The sequence below is a fragment of the Pan troglodytes genome, chromosome 14, assembly GCF_028858775.2.
Source record: "Pan troglodytes isolate AG18354 chromosome 14, NHGRI_mPanTro3-v2.0_pri, whole genome shotgun sequence".
Taxonomy (NCBI): domain Eukaryota; kingdom Metazoa; phylum Chordata; class Mammalia; order Primates; family Hominidae; genus Pan; species Pan troglodytes.
This window is the reverse complement of record NC_072412.2, coordinates 108,366,667-108,387,197: the sequence shown is the minus strand read 5'-3', so window position 1 is coordinate 108,387,197 and position 20,531 is coordinate 108,366,667. Positions and strand designations below refer to the sequence as shown.

The 20,531-nt window shown below is 41.3% G+C and overlaps 2 protein-coding genes across 11 annotated transcripts in view; both read left to right on the top strand.

The window, feature by feature from the left end:
• Positions 1–625: 625 nt before the first annotated feature.
• TEX30 (testis expressed 30) lies at positions 626–8,374 on the top strand. Of its 10 annotated transcripts, none has more exons than XM_509722.7 (6): positions 626–777; positions 4,396–4,470; positions 4,941–5,171; positions 6,176–6,227; positions 7,008–7,213; positions 7,906–8,374. In XM_509722.7, the coding sequence occupies exons 2-6, from the start codon at positions 4,456–4,458 to the stop codon at positions 8,083–8,085; spliced, it is 684 nt and encodes a 227-aa protein (XP_509722.2). In that variant the 5' UTR covers positions 626–777; positions 4,396–4,455; the 3' UTR covers positions 8,086–8,374. The 10 variants fall into 10 exon arrangements, with proteins under 10 accessions (XP_509722.2, XP_009425480.1, XP_001152106.1 ...); XM_063792305.1 differs by having other exon boundaries at positions 660–2,602; XM_009427203.5 differs by having other exon boundaries at positions 667–2,959.
• Positions 8,375–14,639: 6,265 nt separating this feature from the next.
• Positions 14,640–20,531, top strand: part of CCDC168 (coiled-coil domain containing 168) — a 30,457-nt gene continuing 24,565 nt past the window's right edge. Inside the window, exons 1-3 of the mRNA XM_509721.8 lie at positions 14,640–15,754; positions 15,880–15,913; positions 16,004–16,046. Of these exons, the coding sequence (XP_509721.7) occupies positions 15,524–15,754; positions 15,880–15,913; positions 16,004–16,046 (308 nt within the window). The 5' untranslated portion in view covers positions 14,640–15,523. The remainder of the gene's footprint in view (positions 15,755–15,879; positions 15,914–16,003; positions 16,047–20,531) is intronic.

The following is a 20,531-nucleotide window of genomic DNA, read 5'->3' as shown; positions in this document are numbered from 1 at the left end:
TCGTCATGGGGTCCCGCCTGGTGAGTGGGGGTGAGGACAGCGAAGTGTGGGCTGCCCTGGGCTTCCAGGGAAAGGAGCCAGATGGAGAGGGGAGATGTGGGGGACCGATCGCGTGCAACAGCCTAGGCCACTGCCGGCCGCTGGCTGTGGCAATGAGCGCGGAACCTTTGGAAGATCCGGGGGGACAGGCTTCCACAGCATCCACGTGGCTGCGGCGTCGCCGACAAGGCCCAGGCGGGGGCAAGATGGTACGAAGCGACCATTTAAGTGATTGTTACAATCATCCCCGCAAAGATAACAGGGGGCTTGACCCCATGTAGAAGTGTGCGAAGCGGCTGGTTTCTGTCAGCGTTTGACCTTAAGGGGAGTAACGAATCGACTATGGGTGTGAGGAAGACTGGTCAGAGCTGATCGCGCCTCGGAATGGAGTGGTGGCTGCGATGCGGAAAGGCCGCGAGTGGAGCAATCCTGGGTGAGGCGGAAACGGGGGCTGACTTTCCAGCCGTCCGCGTGCTACTGAGGCGGCGGCCACCGTGGCACCTTCCCCTAACTCCGCTCGTCCGCGCGTACAGCCCTGGGATGTGGCGGGCTGGGAGACCCACGCTCCCGGCGTGCTCTGCGGCCCGGCCCGCGCACCCGGGGGCGTGGCCTGCGCGCGCGTGCGTCGTAGCCGAACGCTGTGGCGGGGCAGGCGAGGCGGTCGCTTCGAGCGCGCTAGTCAGCTCCCTGAAGGGAGTGACGGCGGTTGGGTGCCCGCGGCCACTTTTGCCTTCCCGGGTAAGTGCGGCGGTGGCGGTTGGCGCCGCCGGCTGACGGGCGGCTTCCTGGGAGACGGGGAGAGCACCCGGCAGGCCCGCCTGAGGCGTTTGAGGCTCGCGGGCGTCACTCCTCAGGGGCGTCTGGTCCGAGCCGGGAGGCGTTCCGCTAAGTTCGGTGCCCGCGGGCACCAGCCGGTGGGGGCTTCGTCCGCTTTGCCGGGTAGGAGGGCGGAATGCGGGGTTGGTACGGGCGGGGAGAGCCGGACGGGGCCAACCTGGACCAACCACGTCAGCCAGTCCCGGGTGACTGGCTCGAAGTAGCCTCGGAGTTGAGAGGGGTCGACCGGGGCAGCCCGCGGCGCATCCCCGGCAGCGCGCATTTGCGGAGAGAACGGATCCCGTGCCCGAGCGCCGCCGAGCCCCGCACGCCCGTGAGACCCGCTTTGAATTTTCTCTCCATGTTTGCTGGGGTTGTTGACCCGACCCCCCGTAAGACTCGGACTCAACGTTTTTGTTTGCCCCACGACAGCCAGCGTAATGCTGTGGACGTAACAGGGCACGAACGTTTGTAACTGAAAGTTGAAGGGGCTGTGGCGTCTCCGTCCCGTGGCGTGGGAGGTGATCGCCCAGCCCTTGTGAGTAGGAGTTGTCCTAGAACTCCGCCGACCGCCCAGCCGGTGGAGCCGGCGCTCCGGACGCCACTAGAGCTGGCGTTTCGTGGGCGCAGCACCTCTAGCCGGTCATCTTCACCATCGCCGTTGAGGGCACTGAGGCCGGGCCAGGCTTCAAACCCTGCCCTCTCTGAACCTAAAGCCAGATACGAAAACCCAGACGACAGTGGCCTGGCACGGTGGCTCACGCCTGTAACCCCAGCACGATGGGAGGCCGAGGCGGGTGGATCAGCTGAGGTCAGGAGTTCAAAACCAGCCTGGCCAAGATGGTGAAACCTCGTCTCTACTAAAAATACAAAAATTAGCCGGGCGCGGTGGCGGACGCCTGTAATCTCAGCTACTCGGGAGACTGAGGCTGGAGAATCTCTTGAACCCCGGAGGCAGAGGTTGCAGTGAGCCGAGATCGCGCCACTGCACTCCTGCCTGGGGAACAGAGCAAGACTCTGTCTCAAAAAAACAAACCCAGATGACCTAGAGCAGGTTGCTTGGGGCTTGCATTATGGGGCATTTTCCGTGTTTCTGAAGAAAACCAGCATGTGTGCAGCTGCCGTGAAGAACACACTGTGCATCGTGAAGTCTGAAAAGAAGTAAAGCAGACCGGGAGAGGTGGCAAACGCCTTGGGATCCCAACGGCTTGGGAGGCCACGGCAGGGGGTATCGCTTGAGCCCGGGTGTTCAAGACCAGCCTGCGAAACATAGGGAGACCCTCGTCTCTACAAAAACATTTAAAAATAATTAGCGGGCGTGGTGGTGAGCGTCTGTAGTCCCACCTACTCAAGAGGCTGAGGCGAGAGGATCGCTTGAGCTCAGGAGTTCGAGGATTCAGTGAGCTTATGATTGCGCCACTCAATTTTCCGGCCTGTCCGCCGGAGCGAGAACCTGTCTCAAAAAAAAAATAGTGAAGCATTCTAAATTAAGATGGTGGTTGTTTACATGCATCTAAATTTACTCCTTCATGAAGTTTCACTAAACTTACATTAAGGCTGTTTAAAAACAAACATGAACCTCCAGCAATGGGAGAATAGGAAAGGAAACGCTGGCAATCAAATAGCGGGCTCTAAAACATGTGTGTCTTAGCAAACCCTGTATTAACCACAGACTCTTCAAACTGCACGGAAACTGGCAGCACTGGACAGCTGTGGTACTGGGAATGAAGGTGGTGTGGTGCAGAAGGTGGGTGTAAGGAGCTTAAAGAAAGATGATTTAGGTGAAATATGAGAAGCAATTGGATATCCAGATCCCCTTCCCCATTTCACGCTGTTGGGTGACTGCCTTTCCCCTTGTTAGAAGACTGGATGGAGGCTTATTCTCTTGAGAAAGTAAAACAGAGGATCTTTGAACTGAGAAACCCAGGCATAATTATGGGGCTGCATGTATGAAGATAGGGACACTGAAGCTTGAAGTCTTTCATCTCCTTTGTCTCGCTCGACTTCCAAAACTTTTGCAGTCAGATCAGACTAATAATGCTCTCCAGGCTGAAATAAGAGAATTCTACACGCTCACACACACAGATGGCACAGATGGGGAAAGGTACATAATAAGTTGCTTATGGTGGTTTCTAGGAAGTGAAAGGAACTTGGTGGTTGGGGGAAGAGTGTGTGGAAACTTCTGTTTACATTGTCTTTTAAAATGTACCATGTACACACGATACCTATTCAAAAATGAAATGTATTCTTCACCTCAGGAAGATCTATGAAAAAAACATTCTGTAAATTATGAACAAATACTTTGACTTCTGTTTACATTTTTTTAATGTACCGTGTGCACGTGATACCTATTCAAAAATGAAATGTATTCACCTTGGGAAGTTCTATGAAAAAATTCTGTAAAAAATTATGAACAAACCCTTTGATACAGCGATTCCTTCCCCAGGAATTTATCTTATAAATACACATACACTCGTGTGAAAATAAGTACAGTGCTATGTGGAAGGATAAGTAAGAAGCAGATAATATTGGTTACCTTTGGAGAGGGGAATCTGATGTCAAGTCAAGAGTGGAATGAGAGACTTTTTCACTACATATTCTTGGTACCTTTTGAACTTTAAACCATGTTATTGTTACCTATTGAATGAATGAATAAATAAATGTTAATGGGAAAAATGGGTGAGTAATGGAGATCCTGATGTTGGTAATGTCTTAAACAACACAAGAGCTCTTAACATAGGAAGGAATGCTGCATAACAACCCCAAAATTTCAGTGGCTTACATTTCATGCTCATGGATCTTCAGATCAGCTGTTGGTCAGATGTTGGTTAGACTAGTCTGGACTCCAGACTTCAGTTTTGGGTTCAGATCTGTTCCGTGTGTCTTCATTTTGAGACCCAGGCTGAAAATGCAAAACCACCTAGAGCATGTTTTTCTCATGGCTGAGGGTGAAAGTTCAAAAGGGCTTCTGGAAGTTTGCCATGCCTCAGCTCAGAAGTCACACATTGAAATGTCTACCTACATTCCATTAGTTAAAACAAGTTACGTTGCCAAGTCCAAAGTAAACAGGGTGAAGACATATATACTCTGCCTTCTGGCAGCACTGTGAAGTTCCATGACAAGATGTGGATGGGTAGGCTTGGGAACTATAATGATGAAGAAAATGGGTTAATGGAAAGATGCTGAAAAATTAAGTTTAGGATAGTTGGTTTAGAATGAAGATTCTTACAAAAATGTGTATTTATACATTTTTACATTACCATTTTTTGCCAAGATACAGCATCCTACTTTGATATGAATTACCTTACAGTTTCCATGTCAAAGTATCACCTTTGTTTTATCTTCTATAACATCTACCAACCCTCCACCTGGCCCTCTAACCAATTCTGAGTGCCCGTAGAAAAATGTACATGTAAAGACACCAGATTTTAGGGAAGTAATTCTAAATGTTTATTTTAGCTACTGAATGTGTTCATTCATAGTTTTTGTGTCATATCCATGTCTGCCAACTCACCTTTCACAACAGAATCTTCTTTTCAGGGAGATGTCCTTTGCTTCTCAGATGTAAATGCACTTTAAGTTTGTTATTCAACAGTGAAAATGAGTCATACAGAGGTAATATTTTCGTATGTTCTGCATCTTCAGGGTTCCTGGTTTTTTGTTTGTTTGTAACGATGTGGCTTCAGAGTAATCTTATTTTCAACTTTCACTGTGGGAGGCAGTATAGCATAAGTGGTTAAGAGCGAGGAATCTAGAGCAGACTACCCTGAGTTTAAATCCTAGCTAGCGGCTATATAACCTTGGGCAAGTTACTTAATCTGCTGTGCCTTATCTATAAAATGGGGATAATGATAGTGCTTGCCTCATAGAATTGTTAGAAAAGTGAAATAAGTTAATACATATAAAGCACTTATAATAATACCCGACACAGTAAGCACTTAAATACTATTATTAATATCACTACTTTTTATTTGGAGGCTATGACTTGAATTGTGAGCCTCACAGAGCAAACATATATATAGCTGTTCAGTTGTCTTAATAGGCAAGAAAGTAATTTTTGATCCCTTTATTCTCTTGAATTCCAGGTTAAATTAAAAATACCTTTTGGAAATAAATTACTAGATGCTGTTTGTTTGGTACCTAACAAGAGCTTAACATATGGAATAATTCTTACACATGGAGCATCAGGAGATATGAATCTTCCTCATTTGATGTCACTGGCATCCCATCTTGCATCTCATGGGTTTTTCTGCCTGAGATTTACCTGTAAAGGCCTTAATATTGTACATAGAATTAAGGCGTATAAATCAGTTTTGGTAAGAAAATTTCTTTATATTTACTTATAACAGAATTCTGTTTGAAATCCTTAATAAATGTAAGATAAATTTTATTAGTCATCTGGTTTAATTTAAAAAATCTTTGAATGAGTGTATTCTTAGAAAACTCAGCAGTACATGAAAGCTTTTTAGTCGTCAGATTTCCCTTGTCATCAGTTTCCATGGAGATGAATGCTTACATCATAAATGTTCCTCCGTGATATTGCCAAGGAAGCTACTTATGATTTTTCTCCCTGGAATTATGTAACTTTAGCGCATCATTTTGGCATTCTAGAATATTTCATCTACCATACTATGCATGTATAAATATGATACTGTTTTCTGTATATGTTATTTAGAAACCTTGCTTAAAATCCTGGATAACACTAAAGTTTCTCTAAATCAAGCTTGTCCAACCCATGGGCCACATATGGCCCAGGACAGCTTTGAACGTGGCCCAACACAAGTTTGTAAACTTACTTAAAACATTATGAGATTTTTTTTGCAATTTTTTTTTTAAGCTCATCAGGTGTCATGAGTGTTAGTGTATTTTATGTGTGGCACAACACAGTTCTTCCACTGTGGCCCAGAGAAACCAAAAGATTGAACACCCCTGATCTAAATAATTTCAAGCTTATTAATAAGTTTATTAGAACTTTAGATGTTAACATTATCAAATTTGGTATTAGTTGGAAGCCTTTGCTGGCCTTTTTAAAAAATAATTTATTCTCTAAAAAATAGTTTAGTGCTTAAATATTTTAGTAGAGGTAGATTGACTTTTTTCTCACATATTTGCCTGTATTACCTAACATGTGATTTAATAGTGAAGGCATGACCAGAAGAGGAAGGACTGCTTACTTCTTTTAAGAAAAATCCCTTAAGATTTTCTGGTTATCTTTGCATAGATTTTCATACATTTCAGTAATGATGAGAAACAATATATCTTGCCTTTCCAGTGGAATATTTTATAGGTGAAGAACTGATGATTTTTTTTATTTTTCTAGAATTACCTGAAGACATCAGGAGAATACAAACTTGCAGGTGTTTTTCTTGGAGGTAAGTGCAATACTTGTGAATACTTGTTAATTACCTGTTTTAATATAGGAATAGGTAATGGAGAATTAAAATTATTTGATCATAGGAAGCTAATTTAAGGATTTTTTTGTTGTTTTGGTAAGTCACCTTTTTAATGTTAAAGCACTTTATATACTTAGAGCAAACTTGAACCTCATGTATATGTATTATAATCTGAGCCTCTCTCTTTTTATTCATATCCCTGAATCGTCATCCTGCATATGATGATTCCTTTACAATGATTGTCCTTGTCCTTTTAAGTGTTCTTTAGAAAAATAATTGCCTTTTTTTTTTTTAGCATTTAAGATCAATTTTTAGCTTTTTTTTTGAGACAGAGTCTTGCTCTGTCACCCAGGCTGGAGTGCAGTGGCGCCATCTCGGCTCACTGCAGCCTCCACCTCTGGGATTCAAGTGATTCTCCTCCCTCAGCCTCCCAAGTAGCTGGGACTATAGGTTTGCACCACCATGCCTGGCTAATTTTTGTGTTTTTAGTAGAGATAGGGTTTTGCCATGTTGGTCAGGCTGGTCTCAAACTCTTGACCTCAGGCAGTCTGCCCACCTAGGCCTCCCAAAGTACTAGGATTACAGGTGTGAGCCACCGTGCCTGGCCTGGTATTGCAACTTGTTAATTGCTGCCTTTTGGAGTTAATTTGTTGGTAAACAGATATGATGAACAGTAAAAGATCCAATTTGCCACACCATCACTGCTACTTTATGTGAAAGTTTATATTTCAAACTGAACTTAATTTTAATTGATTTTAGGTCGTTCAATGGGCTCAAGAGCAGCTGCTTCTGTAATGTGTCACATTGAGCCAGATGATGGTGATGATTTTGTTCGGGGTCTCATTTGTATTTCTTACCCACTGCACCATCCAAAGCAGCAGCATAAACTCAGAGATGAAGACCTCTTTCGTTTAAAAGAGCCTGTACTGTTTGTGTCAGGCTCAGCAGATGAAATGTGTGAAAAGGTGAATTATAACTCAATGTTTGTGTCAATGAAAGAGAATGAAAGGCAGAAATATGTTGGGAGCAAGATACTTCTGGCAACAGTGTCTTTTAAAAATTGCTAATTTGACTAATGCTAGTTTTATGTCCTGGTTACTCTGTTGCTTTTGAGAACCTAAAAATATAAGTATAGTGACAAAATTTGTATCCCTGGAAATAGAGTCGGTAAATATGACCCTTACTTGGAAAATGAAGGATTAATATCTGAATCATCTGATTTTGGGATTACTACACTATAGATTTTTTTAATCATTTCAACATTCAGGCAGAGTATTTGTTATAAAATTGATTCTTGAGAAAGGGTTGGCAATGTCTACACATTACTAAATATTAGCCCAATATTATGAAACAACTTTGTATTCCCCAGGGCATATAATTTGCTTGGGAAAAAGATTTTTGGGGGAAGAAATTTTTTTGTTCCAATTTATTTAACATTTTATTAGTAATGAATGCTTGATCTGATACTGCTACAGCTGAGAGAAGTGGACTGCCACTTTTACGGACATTTCCCCACACATTCTATTACCTAGAAAGTTGTCTGAGAAAGCATTTAATGAATACTTGGGAATGAATGCCAGTATAGGCAGGGGAGAGAGGACCTTTTATTAAATATCAACAGAACATTAGTCTAGTATCCTCTTCTTTTTCTCTTTAGAACTTGTTGGAGAAAGTGGCACAGAAAATGCAAGCTCCCCATAAAATCCACTGGATTGAGAAGGCAAATCATTCCATGGCAGTGAAAGGACGGTCGACAAATGATGTTTTCAAAGAAATAAATACACAGATTTTGTTTTGGATCCAAGAAATTACTGAAATGGACAAGAAATGTCATTAGTTAAAAGCCATGTTATCTTGAGTACACATACAGTTAATTTGATAAAGAAGAGTATGCCTCTCAGCATTGTGAGATATATTTCAGACTAATTTGATGTTCTTTAATGTTCCCTTATTTTTGAAACACTTTTTAAATGTGAAATTAATGTCCTTCACAAAATGTCTTTTGAAAGCACTGTTACAGTTGTATAAAGATGATGTAAAAATATTGAAGGTGGTCTACATATAATTTATTTTCATTAGTATAGTTAAGTTTTGAAAAAAATTAAACATCTGAATTTTGTTACAAAGTTGCTTTTGTCTTATTGATATGCAACTGAGAAATTTTGCAGAGCAGCGTTATCTTCAGAAAAGGAAAACATTATGGTTAATCTAGTCAGATTTATAGAATGCACACATCTCTTCACCTTATCTTTTAATAAATCTCAATGAAAGGATAGGAGAGGACCTATGTTTCAAATATGGGGACCCTGAAGATTTTTTAGAATGAAATAAAGATCTTTAATTCAAGAAGTGTTCACTGAAGGCTTATTACAGGCAAACCTCATTGGGTTTGCAAAGATGAATTAAAACTTGGAGCTTACAACATAGTGTGTGAGGCTGGGCACGGTGGCTCACGTCAGTAATCCAAGCATTTTGGGAGGCTGAGGCAGGCGGATCACTTGAGGCCAGGAGTTTGAGACCATCCTGGCCAACATGGCAAAACCCTGTCTCTACTAAAAATATGAAAATTAGCCAAATATGGTGGCACACATCTATAGTCCCATCTACTCGAAGGATGAGGTGGAAGAATTGCTTGAACCCAGGAAGTGGGGGCTGTAGTGAGCCCAGAGCACACCACTAGACTCCAGCCTGGGCAACAGAGTGAGACTGTGTCTCAAAAACACAACATAGTGTGTAAAATCAATAGACCACTCTGATTAAAGAGAGAAATAATTGCTAAATTGTAGTACTAACATCTTTGCTATATCTATGCAGTTGGGGCACTTAATTTTGCCTTGGAAAGTTCAGCTATCACCTGATCTCGAGCTTGAATGGTGTTGAGTTATATATAAAGAACATAGTTTCTGTATTTCCTGTAAAATTCACAAAAGGTGATGAGGTTGATGTTAAATTTAAATAGAAGTTTGTAGTAAGAAATGTTTCTTTATAGTAAATCTTTTGCATAGCCTCCCTACTACTCTTAATGTTAGGCCATTAAAATAGCCTCAAGTGGCCTGGGCAGCTTGCAGATTTTTGAGGCCCTTTATTCCTCTGCCCTGATGGAATCAGTAGATTCAAAATATTAGTTTTCTAAATATGACAAAGAGAATGAAAACGTAGGTAATAATGTCCAAATCTTTCACATTGTAAAGTGATGCATAACTATAAATTTAAAATTCCTGTGACTATTTATAATAGATATTTTTGACTAAGTCATTTCCTGAACCTAAATTTTTAAGAATGTTGTATAAGTAAACAATAATTAACATTTGAAATTTTAAAACGCTACTAATATCAAAAGATTATAAACATAAAAAATATCCAAAGCTATCAAGAAGATAGAATCACTGGTCTATTAACCACTATAAGTCATTGAAGAACATAGGTATTGTGAACCAGAAGTAAAACTAACAGGACAAGGAAAACACAAAAGACAACTTATTACATAATGTTAGAGTACAACAAAACATTTAAAAGGCTACTGACCAGGCTATACAATTTACAATATTTGCGTTTGCAAAATTAAACTATAGGCATAATATGATGACCAAAGATACTACATCAAATATAGGGGTAATGTAGGTAGATGATCATTTAAAGTTGATCTTCCCCTGAGTTTTCTATAAGAAACTACTGTTCCTTATTGATGTAATGCCTTGACATTTGAGGACTGTATAGCTAGCCATATTTGGGGAACATAGAACTCCTAGAGAAAGATATGAATGATGTATCCACAGCAGAAACAAACATTTAGGAAAAGGTCACATCTGCTCTCCATAGATTTACCACGCCTTGCAGGAAAATGTTCAGCCCCTTCAAGTTTGAGATTATAATCAAAGAGCCATTCTGGCACCTCTTCTGGTAGGCCCTAATTAATGGCATAGATGTTATTGAGGGGGTCTTGACTGCAAGTTGTCCAGGTTCTTGACGTTTTGAATAAAGAATTGGACAAAATGCACAGCAAAGCAAGGAAAGAGTGAAGCAAAGAAAGCATAGATTTGTTGAAAATGATAGTACACTCCACAGTGTGGGAGTGGGCCCAAGCAGCGGCTCAAGGGCCCTGGAAAAGGAATCTTCTGGGGCCCAAACACCCTTTAGAGGTTTCCCATTGTCTACTTGGGTGTTCACCCCATGTAAATGAAGTGGTGGCCCACAATCAGTCTGATTGATTGGTTGCAGAAAGCAACCAGTCAGAGGCTGAAGTGAAGTTACAAAGTTACACTCCCATGCAAATGTCTGTTTGCAGAAAGCAACCAATTTTGCAACCAACTTTCAATTTTCTATCTGCTGCACAGATAAGGTGCGGGTTTGCAAAGGGAGTAGCCTCTGGTCTTTTTGTTACTTAGGCATGGAAAGTTGGGGTTTTCCTATCAACTTAGTTGTAGGAATTCAGGGTGAATCGGTCTTAGGTTCCCTGCCTCCAGACCCTATTCTCCTGCCTCATAAACACTCACCTAGACTAATGCTCCCCACCCAGGGGGGACCTTTACCCCTTAGGGCAGTGGTCCCCAACCTTTTTGGCACCAGGGACCCATTTCATGGAAGACAATTTTTCCACCTGACTGGGTTGGGAGTGGTGGGGGTAGGGATGTTTTCTGGGTGAAACTGTGCCATCCCAGATCATCAGTCATTAGATTCTCATAAGCGCACAACCTATAGATCCCCCATGTGCGCAGTTCAAAATAAGGTTCCCTGCTGCTATAAGAATCTAATGTCACAGCTGATGTGACAGGAGGCAGAGCTCAGGCAGTAATGCTGGCTTGCCTGCTGTTGGTTCATAGTGGGCCACGGACCAGCACTGGTCTGCAGCCCGGGGGTTGGGGACCCCTGTCTTAGGGGATATTTGGCAATGTCTGGAAATATTTTTGATTGTCACGACTGGGGTTGGGGTGCTACTGGCATTCTGTAGGTGGAAGATAGGGATGTTGCTAAGCATCCTACAATACACAGTACTGCAGCCACAACAAAGAAATATCCTGTCCAAAATGTCAATTAGTGCCCACGTTGGGAAACCTCATCTTAGACAAACCAGATTTGGGATTATCTGTAAGTCCTTTCTCCCTCACCATTAACTCTTCCATCCCCCACCTTGATCCATTTGCTTTTTTTTATTAGGTTAGGGGTTTTTTTTGGTTTTTTGTTTTTTTGGTTTTTTTTTTGGAGACTGGAGTGCAGTGGCGCGATCTCCGCCTCCCGGGTTCAAGCGATTCTCGTGCCTCAGCCTCCTGAGTAGCCGGGATTACAGGTGTGTGCCACCACACCTGGCTAATTTTTGTATTTTTAGTAGAGACAGGTTTCGTCATGTTGGCCAGGCTGGTCTCGAACTCCTAATCTCAAGTGATCCGACTGCCTCGGCCTCCCAAAATGCTGGGATTACAGGCAAAAGCCACCGCGCTGGCCTAGTTTTATTTTTCTGAGACAGAATTTCACTCTGTCACCCAGACTAGAATGCAATGGCATTATCATACTTCACTGCAACCTTGAACTCCTGGGCTCAAGGGATCCTCCTGCCTCAGCCTCCCAAGTAGCTGGGACTACAGGCGCCTGCCACTGCACCTGGCTACTTTTTAAAATTATCTTTTTTTAGAGAGACGGGGTCTCAAATATTTTTGTAGAGAACAGGGTCCTGCTTTGTTGCCGAGGCTGGTCTCGAACTCCAGGGCTCAAGCAATCTAACTCAGCCTCCCAAAGTGCTGGGATTACAGGCATGAGCCACCACACCCAGCCATTTGCTTTCTTTTAGTTGCTAAATCCTGGGTTTCAGTCTTTTACTCTAATTCAGACCCTTATCAATTCTCATCTATCAGTGCAGTAGCCTAATTGATTTTCCAATTTTATTGTCTCCTTGCTTTGATACACCAGCTGGTACTTCCAACTCAAAAACTGTTAGATCTCCGAAGGTGGCTCCACAGTAGGGCTCTGTCAACATTTTAGCCTTCTTTTCCCAGACTTCACACCTGTAACCGTGCTATAGCTAACATGGACTATATAAATGTTTATAAAACGGAAGAAGTATTTCCTACTCTTCTTCCTACTTTCTTTGTTCATCTTTGCCTGCTACCAAATCCAAATGAGTAGGGGGAAAAAATTTTTTTCCCCTCTTTGCAGATTTCCTTGAAATTACCCCAAACCAAGTATTTCTCCTCAAACCCCTGTAATATCTTCGTCCTTTCTGTGTTAACCGAACTCTACCTTCTCATTAAGTTATTAATATCTCCATCTCACTTACATTACAAATTCCTTCAAGTTTGGGATTTTTTTTCCTCATCATTGTTAAATGTTAACAAAGATGTTAACAAAACGTTAACAAAACGTGTTAAAGCACGTTTTGGTTCCTTGTTCAGTGCTTTACACATTTATTATTCAACACATGTATTAAACTAAGATATTTACAGAAAGAATTTCTAACAATTTTGAACAATCTCTGGCTTTATGTTGCTGTTTTATATATCTAATATTGGGACTTTTTCCTGTTAAGTAAAGAACAAAAACCAAGTTCATAATGTCAAGATAGTTCAAAGATGGTAACATTGGTAAATATAATAGGAAGTTTTAAAAAAACTTTAATAGAATTTTAATTGTGTTTTCTCGTAGTGTCTATGTTTTACTACTGTAATAGGCTTTCTCTGATACTTTTTCTTTTTACTCTGTAAGCAAGTAAATCTTGCTTAGCATTTACTTTTGATGCTGTTCACTTGACATTGGTCTGAGAGGTTTCTAGTCCAAGGGACAGAAGCATTTATGCTGAAAAATAGATAATTATACTTTTGTTAGTAGCAAGTACATAAGTAACAAACATGACAAAGCCCTGGAGAGGGATAATACTTACCCCTATGTAAACCTACCCATCAGCAGGAGAGGTACGCAGCAGTTCCTTTTCAGTTCCTTAAGAGCTCTTCAGTGGAATGCTAATTAGGGATTCAGTACCATAAAGCTTGGAAAGATCTATTAACTAGAGAGAAGGAAATGTTGAAACAATGAATCCCTTTTAAGATAGTTACCATTAAATGATTTAGAGAGTTTCTGCAAGTAGGTGAGAGTAACTGAGTATTTTTCCAGCTGCTTAATTTTTCTTTTCCCCCCTGAGATGGAGTTTTGCTGTTGTTGCCCAGGCTGGAGGGCAATGGCGTGATCTCGGTTCACTGCAACCTCCGCCTCCCCGGGTTCAAGCGATTCTCCAGCCTCAGCCTCCTGAGTAGCTGGGATTACAGGCACCTGCCACCATGCCCAGCTAATTTTTGTATTTTTAGGTAGAGACGGGGTTTCACCATGTTGGCCAGGCTGGTCTTGAATTCCTCACCTCAGGTGATCCACCTGCCTCGGGCTCCCAAAGTGCTGGGATTATAGGCATGAGCCACTGCGCCTGGCCCAGCTGCTTGAATTTTATGGGGAAACCCAGGAGACTAAAATCACTTCAATTGTCTGTGTGGGCAGGGGAGTACGGGGAAGGTGTACTTTACCATAGTTCTAGAAAAATCAAGAGGAATTGCTGAAGTTTCTTTCAGAGCCAATGAAGACCTACCAAGCATTCTAAAGGGCGATTCTTTGCGAAGACAAAATTCAAGATAAGAATTATACTTAAATAAAGATTAGAAATACCTGTACATTGTGGTCCAGGAGACTGGAAGACTGTAAATTCCAACATTTAGAATGTCATTGATCTCTTGATCTCCAATGTTCAGGGACAGTAAGAGCTGATAATTCTTTTTTCTTTTTCTTTTCTTTTCTTTTTTTTTTTTTTTTTTTTTTGCAACAGTGTCTTGCTTTGTTGTCCAGGATGGGAGTGCAGTGGCAGGATCATGGCTCACTGCAGCCTTCAACTCCCAGGCTCAGGCAATCCTCCCACCTCAGACTCCCAAGTAGCTGAGACTAACTACAGGTGCACACCACTATGCCTGGTTAATTTTTAAATTTTTGGTAAAGACGGAGGTCCACCTATGTTGCCTAGTACTGGTCTCAAACTCCTGGGCTCAAGCCATCCACCCACCTCAGCCTTCCAAAGTGCTGGGATTACGGGCATGAGCCACTTCGCCCAGCTGAAGTCATAAATCTTTGTTGTACTTATTTAAACTGATGTGACAGAAGAGGCCTGAACAGTTCACTTCAGTGTAATGAATAATACTTCAGTGTAATGAATAATACTTCTTTGCTTAACCTACCTTGGATAAGTGAAGTACTAAAACAAAACCAAAGTGAAGCATTAATGAATTACATCTGCAAAGGAAGTATTAATTAATTACACCTTCAAAGGAAGAGTACTCTAAATCCAAGGTAGTGTTAACATTTTTCATTATTAGTCCAGACTATCCTGTCTACTTGTGACTAAAATCATATTTGCTCAATAAGCTTCCAGGCCTACCCACTAGACTTTGAAGGGGAGTGGGCAGTACTGTACTTACATCTGCCTCTGCCCTACCCTTAATTCTGACATCGGAAAGGACATCACAAGTAGCTCCCTGAAATCACTGTAGACAGGGTGAAAAGGAAATTCACCAGGAGGTTATTCCAAAGACACTTTAGTTTTCAGCATGTCAATAGATTGTTGAAGGGAAATGGTGCCAACAGACCCTGCTAGCAAAAAGAAATATAAAATGTGTTCTATTTTAAGAAAAAAATCAGACTCATAAAAGACAAGTCATCACACATTCTACATAGTTGTAATGGGACATACTTAGACCAAAAAAAATTATTCGACATTTCTCTGAAATTCAAATTAAATTGGGCATCTAATGTTTTTATTTGCTAAACCTGTCAACTCTATCTATATTCATTCTAAGAAAGGACTATATTTTCCTTACCACAAAGAAGCATAAAATACATTGTTCCTGGTGTTAATAGAAATGGTTATGTCAAATGCTTTCTACCAATCCAAATTTATTCTATATTTATAATAGGGCAGCGACAATCCATGACAGAATTATGTTGCTACCTATGAAGTTAAGAGAAGGTCATTTTTTGAATTTTAGTAAAAAACTACTTATACAGTGTACATATCTTACCTATGAACTTCCATTATTGCTAAAGCTAATATGAGCTCAGTTAAATACCCACTATGACACGTACCTCACTTAACTTAGGCCCAGAGCAATCACTGCTGCACTTGATAAGATACCAGCAGCACTGGCCAAATGTTGCACATGGTTATGAGTTGGGCATAACGAAGTTTTATATTTCAGGGCCTCTGAAATCAAGGACTTCTGAATGAGACACCAGTCTCTTTCACATATGACATTAAAATGTCAAAGCAATATTATTCCTTTAAAAAAGGGATAGGGAGTGGACTGGAAGATGATACATTCATGACATTATGGGACTTTCTAGAGTCCTGGATTATTCAAAATGATTGGGTGGCGATTTTCTTTATAATTTTACTAGGAATTATTTTTGAGATAATACTCATGAAAGCTTGTGCATCCTTTCGGAAGAAGCCCACACTTTCTAAAAAGGGTAGTTCAGATGTCCAGGAGGTAAGAATAAGTGGTTGATTTCCCCTTTTCCTAGTTTTCAAAATCAGACATAAGAATAATTTGTAAAATTTTTGAATTTTGATACTCGGATTACTCCTCTAACAATTTTTTTTCCATTAAAATAGACGGAAGACAGTTGCCCCAAAAGCAGGAAACTTGGTAAGTATTATACAATTTCACATTTTAATATAAAACTTGTTCATCCTGAGCTTTTCTCATTGATACTGTGACTTTTTTATTCCTATTCAGCTCCAGAGAATTGGTCAGTTATTAATTCATCTTCAGGAGAAAGGTATGTGATATATCACATATATATTTTGAAGCTAAATGAAATAGGTTGGTTGTGTTCTATTCAAAATTGCCTTTACTTCTGAATTTCAGAGAAGGGTTTTCCTAGCTGTTCAATATCATGATTCAATCTAACATTTACTTTAAATGGTTGCTATGCTCCAAGCTGTGTTAAGGACTTTTCGTATATTATTGAAATTATCCTTCGAGGCAGGTAGTTTCTTACAGATGAGGAAAATAAAGCTTGAAGAGGATAAGTGACTTGCTTTCCTACTCTCTCTCTCCAACACACCAGTTCTTATATTTCAACTGAAAAGATATTTATTTAGCACTTACTGTGGACCAAGCAAACACTGAGCTAGGTGCTGCATGAGTGACATGAAAGGAGTTTGTAAAATCAGAATTTATCAGAATTGTAAAGTTATCTCCGTGCTAGGGATTAAATACTGACATAATCACAACTCTTGATGCTATCAATATTTTAATTGTCTTAATTGAAATCCATTCAACAATTATTAGATATCTGCAATATAGTGGAGGCCAACACTGGGATTCAAACCATAAGATAGTCTCTGTTCTCAAGAAGCTTATATTCTTGTGGAGAAGATGTATACATACAGGAAAGTTGCCTTGTGGTATGGTGACACAGTGACAGAAATATTAATATATTTAGGAGATACCTAAGCCAGCCTAGGGCATTGGGAATGGCTTCACGAAGAATGTTATCCTGGAGCTGAATTTTAAAGGATGAATGAACATTAGCCTGAAAAGGACAGAGGTTTAGGAGGATAAGAAAGACATTCCAGGACATGAACAGAAACAGCAGCAATGTGCAAGAAATTACTATTATTTCAGAGTTGCTGGAATGTTGAGGTTGAGTCAGGAAGTAGTGGAAGATGAATGTGAAGAGGTAGGTAGGAGTCAGGTCATAAACGGCTTTCTATACCATGTTAAGACCTGGATTCAATTCTGTAGATAATAACCACTAGTGGTGGTTACACATAAGAGTGGCACAGTTTTGTGTTTCAGCTAGATCACTAGTCACTGTGTGACTAGTCGCTGTGTGAATCAGAGGATTACTTGATGTTCGTCTAATTTCTTTCATTTGTCAGGTATAAAAGGGCTTTATTCATTTAATCTGGTTGCTATATTGTTGTATTGGGTACTAGCAACTCTAGTTCTCAGGTGAGTGTCTTGGGAAGCTGTAACAATATCTGGAGGTGTGAGTAGGTAGAACCCTTGTGAGGGCCAGTTGGAAACAGGAATGCCAGCACAAGCTACAGCATGTCAGTAGTGCAATCAGAATAAGTCCAAATGGACAGACCAAGATTCAGCATTTGAGATATTAGAGGGCTTAGGTGTGCATGGTGACCCAAGGTTCACATGTAATTCAAAACCAGAGGATTAACAGGCAAGAGGAATTCACAAGAAGACATGGAGAAAAAAAGGATTTTCAGCTTCAGAATCAAGGACACTTGAAAGATTTTCCATCCCCGTGTCCTATTATTCCCTTCCTGCCTAGACAGAAGTTAATCCTCGGGTGGCATCTTTCTAGGGGGCGTTAAGGGAAATTCATGGAGAAGAAGAGTTTAGGGGGTGGTGTTGAAGAAAAAGGATTAGAGAAAAGATATGGCTTCTGTGGCAGCAGCATATTATGGTGAAAAAACATAAATTTTGAAGTTAAAAAAGGTCTAGCTTTAGCTTTATATCATAGTTCTGCCTCTTTTGGTTTTTTTTTTTTTTTTTTTTTTTTTTTAGACAGAGTTTTGCTCTTTTTGCCCAGGCTGGAGAGCAATGGTATGACCTCAGCTCACTGCAACCTCCGCCTCCTGGGTTCAAGTGATTCTCCTGCCTCAGCCTCCATAGAAGCTGGGATTACAGGCACCCACCATCACACCTGGCTAATTTTTTGTGTCTCTAGTAGAGATGGGGTTTCACCATGTTGGCCAGGCTGGTCTCGAACCCCTGACCTTAGGTGATCCACCCACCTGGGCCTCTCAAAGTGCTGGGATTACAGTCGTGAGCCACTGCACCTGGCCCTGTAGTTCTACCTCTTAATGATGGCATGGCCTTGGGCTAATGACTTAAACTCACTATACCTCCATTTTTTTTTTTTTTTCGAACTAAGGATTAGAAGAATTACCTCTTAGGAATATCATGAAGAATAGTTGAAATAATATGTGTAACACGGTGGCTCACGCCTGTAATCCCAGCATTTTGGGAAGCCGAGGTGGGCAGATCACTTGAGGTCAGGAGTTCGAAACCAGCCTGGACAACATGGTGAAACCCCATCTCTACTAAAAATACAAAAATTAACCGGCTGCGGTGGCATGCGCCTGTAATCCCAATGACTTGGGAGGCTGAGAATGGCTTGAACCTGGGAGGCAGAGGTTGCAGTGAGACGAGATTGCACCACTGCACTCCAGCCTGGGAGGCGAAGCGACTCCAGCTCAAAAGGAAAAAAGAAAAAAAAAATATATATATATATATATATATATACACACACACACACACACACACACATATGTATATATGTGTGTATATATATATATAAACTTTTTTGGGAAAAGAACTATGAACATAGTTTTTTTTTATTTTTAACCATTGACACCTTCAAATAATTTTATTTCATTTAATTTTTTAAAATTCCTTCTAAAAAAAAAAAAAACCAGGATACATATGCAGAACGTGTAGGTTTGTTACATAGGGATACGTGTGCCATGGTGGTTTACTGCACCTATTGACCTGTCCTCTAAGTTTCCTCCCCTCGTCCCCCATCCCCGAAAAGGCCCTGGTATATGTTGTTCCCCTCCCTGTGTCCATGTGTTCTCATTGTTCAGCTCCCACTTAGGAGTGAGAACATGCGGTGTTTGGTTTTCTGTTCCTGTGTTAGTTTGCTGAGAATGGTGGCTTCCAGCTTCATCCATGTCCCTGCAAAGGTCATGATCTCATTCTTTTTATGGTTGCATGGCATTCCATGGTGTATATGTACCACATTTTCTTTATCCAGTCTATCATTGATGAGCATTTGGGTTGGTTCCATGTCTTTGCTATTGGAAATAGTGGGACAGCATCTTAATAAATTATTTTGAAATAGAAGGGTATATTGGCCGAAGCTAAGCATCAGAATGGTTAAAATCTACTGCATTAGAGATGGAGTGGATTTTATCTTGCTTATGAAATGAGACAAAGGAGAAAGGGGGTAGCTGGGGGGGCAGAGAGGAGCAGAACAGAGGGAGTTGCAGGTGTAGTGGTGTGAGGCTTAGGACTGAGTGGCGTAAAGGATGAGACCACCACTCAGTATCTGAAATCCGGGGACCCGAGCTGCCCAGGTATCGTCTCAGTAAGCAAAGCAAATGGCTGACCTTATATCAGATTTTGGGGTATGGTTTGTTTTAGGGTTGGCCTTACCCATAGATGCATGCTTGATTGAGAGTCTGCCACCAACCACCTGACTTTCAAAGCTTAAACTTGTCACTGACTGGTTGGTTTCAGAAGTGCATTTCCTGAAGGGAGTTATCATTGATAGATAAAACAGTTTAAAAGAAGACTCTGTTTATTTGTTACTATGACTATAGGATTGCCATTGATTGATTTACAACTGGTTCTGCTATTGGTTACCATGGCTCTAGAACTGTTACTCTTTTCCTAGAGAATGAGGAGTTGTTTTTAAAATCTCAAAGGCCAATTAAGATTCCTTGGTGGGGAGAGGCCAAAGGACATCTCACAAATGGGGAGACGTACCTAATGTTTAAATGGGAACCCTATGCATGGCTGTAGTCAACTCTCTCCTGCTTCTGCTTCCAAGTCTTCACTAAAATCAGTCACATGATTTTAAACATATATGAGTGGTTTGTGTATGAGGGATTTTTTTCTCACTGAAATTGAGGAAAGAGTTGGGTCAGTTTGCTGTTAGCAATCAGAAGCCTGGAGGTGGAGATGGTCATTCAGCAAATACTTATTGATTGCCTACTCTGTGTCAGGCATTGCTGTAGGCCCTTGAGACTCATCAGCAAACAAAACAGGGTGTGGGGGTGAAAGAGGGTCAGACAATAAATGATAACATAATAAATAAATTATATGTCAGGAGGTGACATGAGAAATTAGAGAGAACTGTGCTGAGCAGGGATAGTCTCAGTGAGCAAAGCAAACTGCTGATCTTACATTGGATTATTGGATTTTGGGAAATGGTTTGCTTCAGGGCTTTTTTTTTTTTTTTTTGGAGATGGAGTCTCATTCTGTTGCCCAGGCTGGAGTGCAATGGCACAATCTCGGCTCACTGCAACCTCCATCTCCTGGGTTCAACAACTCCCCTGCCTCAGCCTCCCGAGTAGCTGGGTCTACAGGTGCATGCCACCATGCCCAGCTACTTTTTGTATTTTTAGTAGAGTTGGGGTTTCACCATGTTGGCTAGGCTGGTTTCAAACTCCGATGTCAAGTGATCCACCTGCTTCGGCCTCCCAGAGACCTGGGATTACAGGCGTGAGCC

What these genes read in the sequence shown, in the direction of transcription:
- TEX30 (XM_509722.7), top strand. An exon ending in TGCAGGTGTTTTTCTTGGAG is followed by an intron (nt 6,228 to 7,007) that starts GTAAGTGCAATA and finishes AATTGATTTTAG; the next exon opens with GTCGTTCAATGGGCTCAAGA. An exon ending in CAGATGAAATGTGTGAAAAG is followed by an intron (nt 7,214 to 7,905) that starts GTGAATTATAAC and finishes TTTTCTCTTTAG; the next exon opens with AACTTGTTGGAGAAAGTGGC.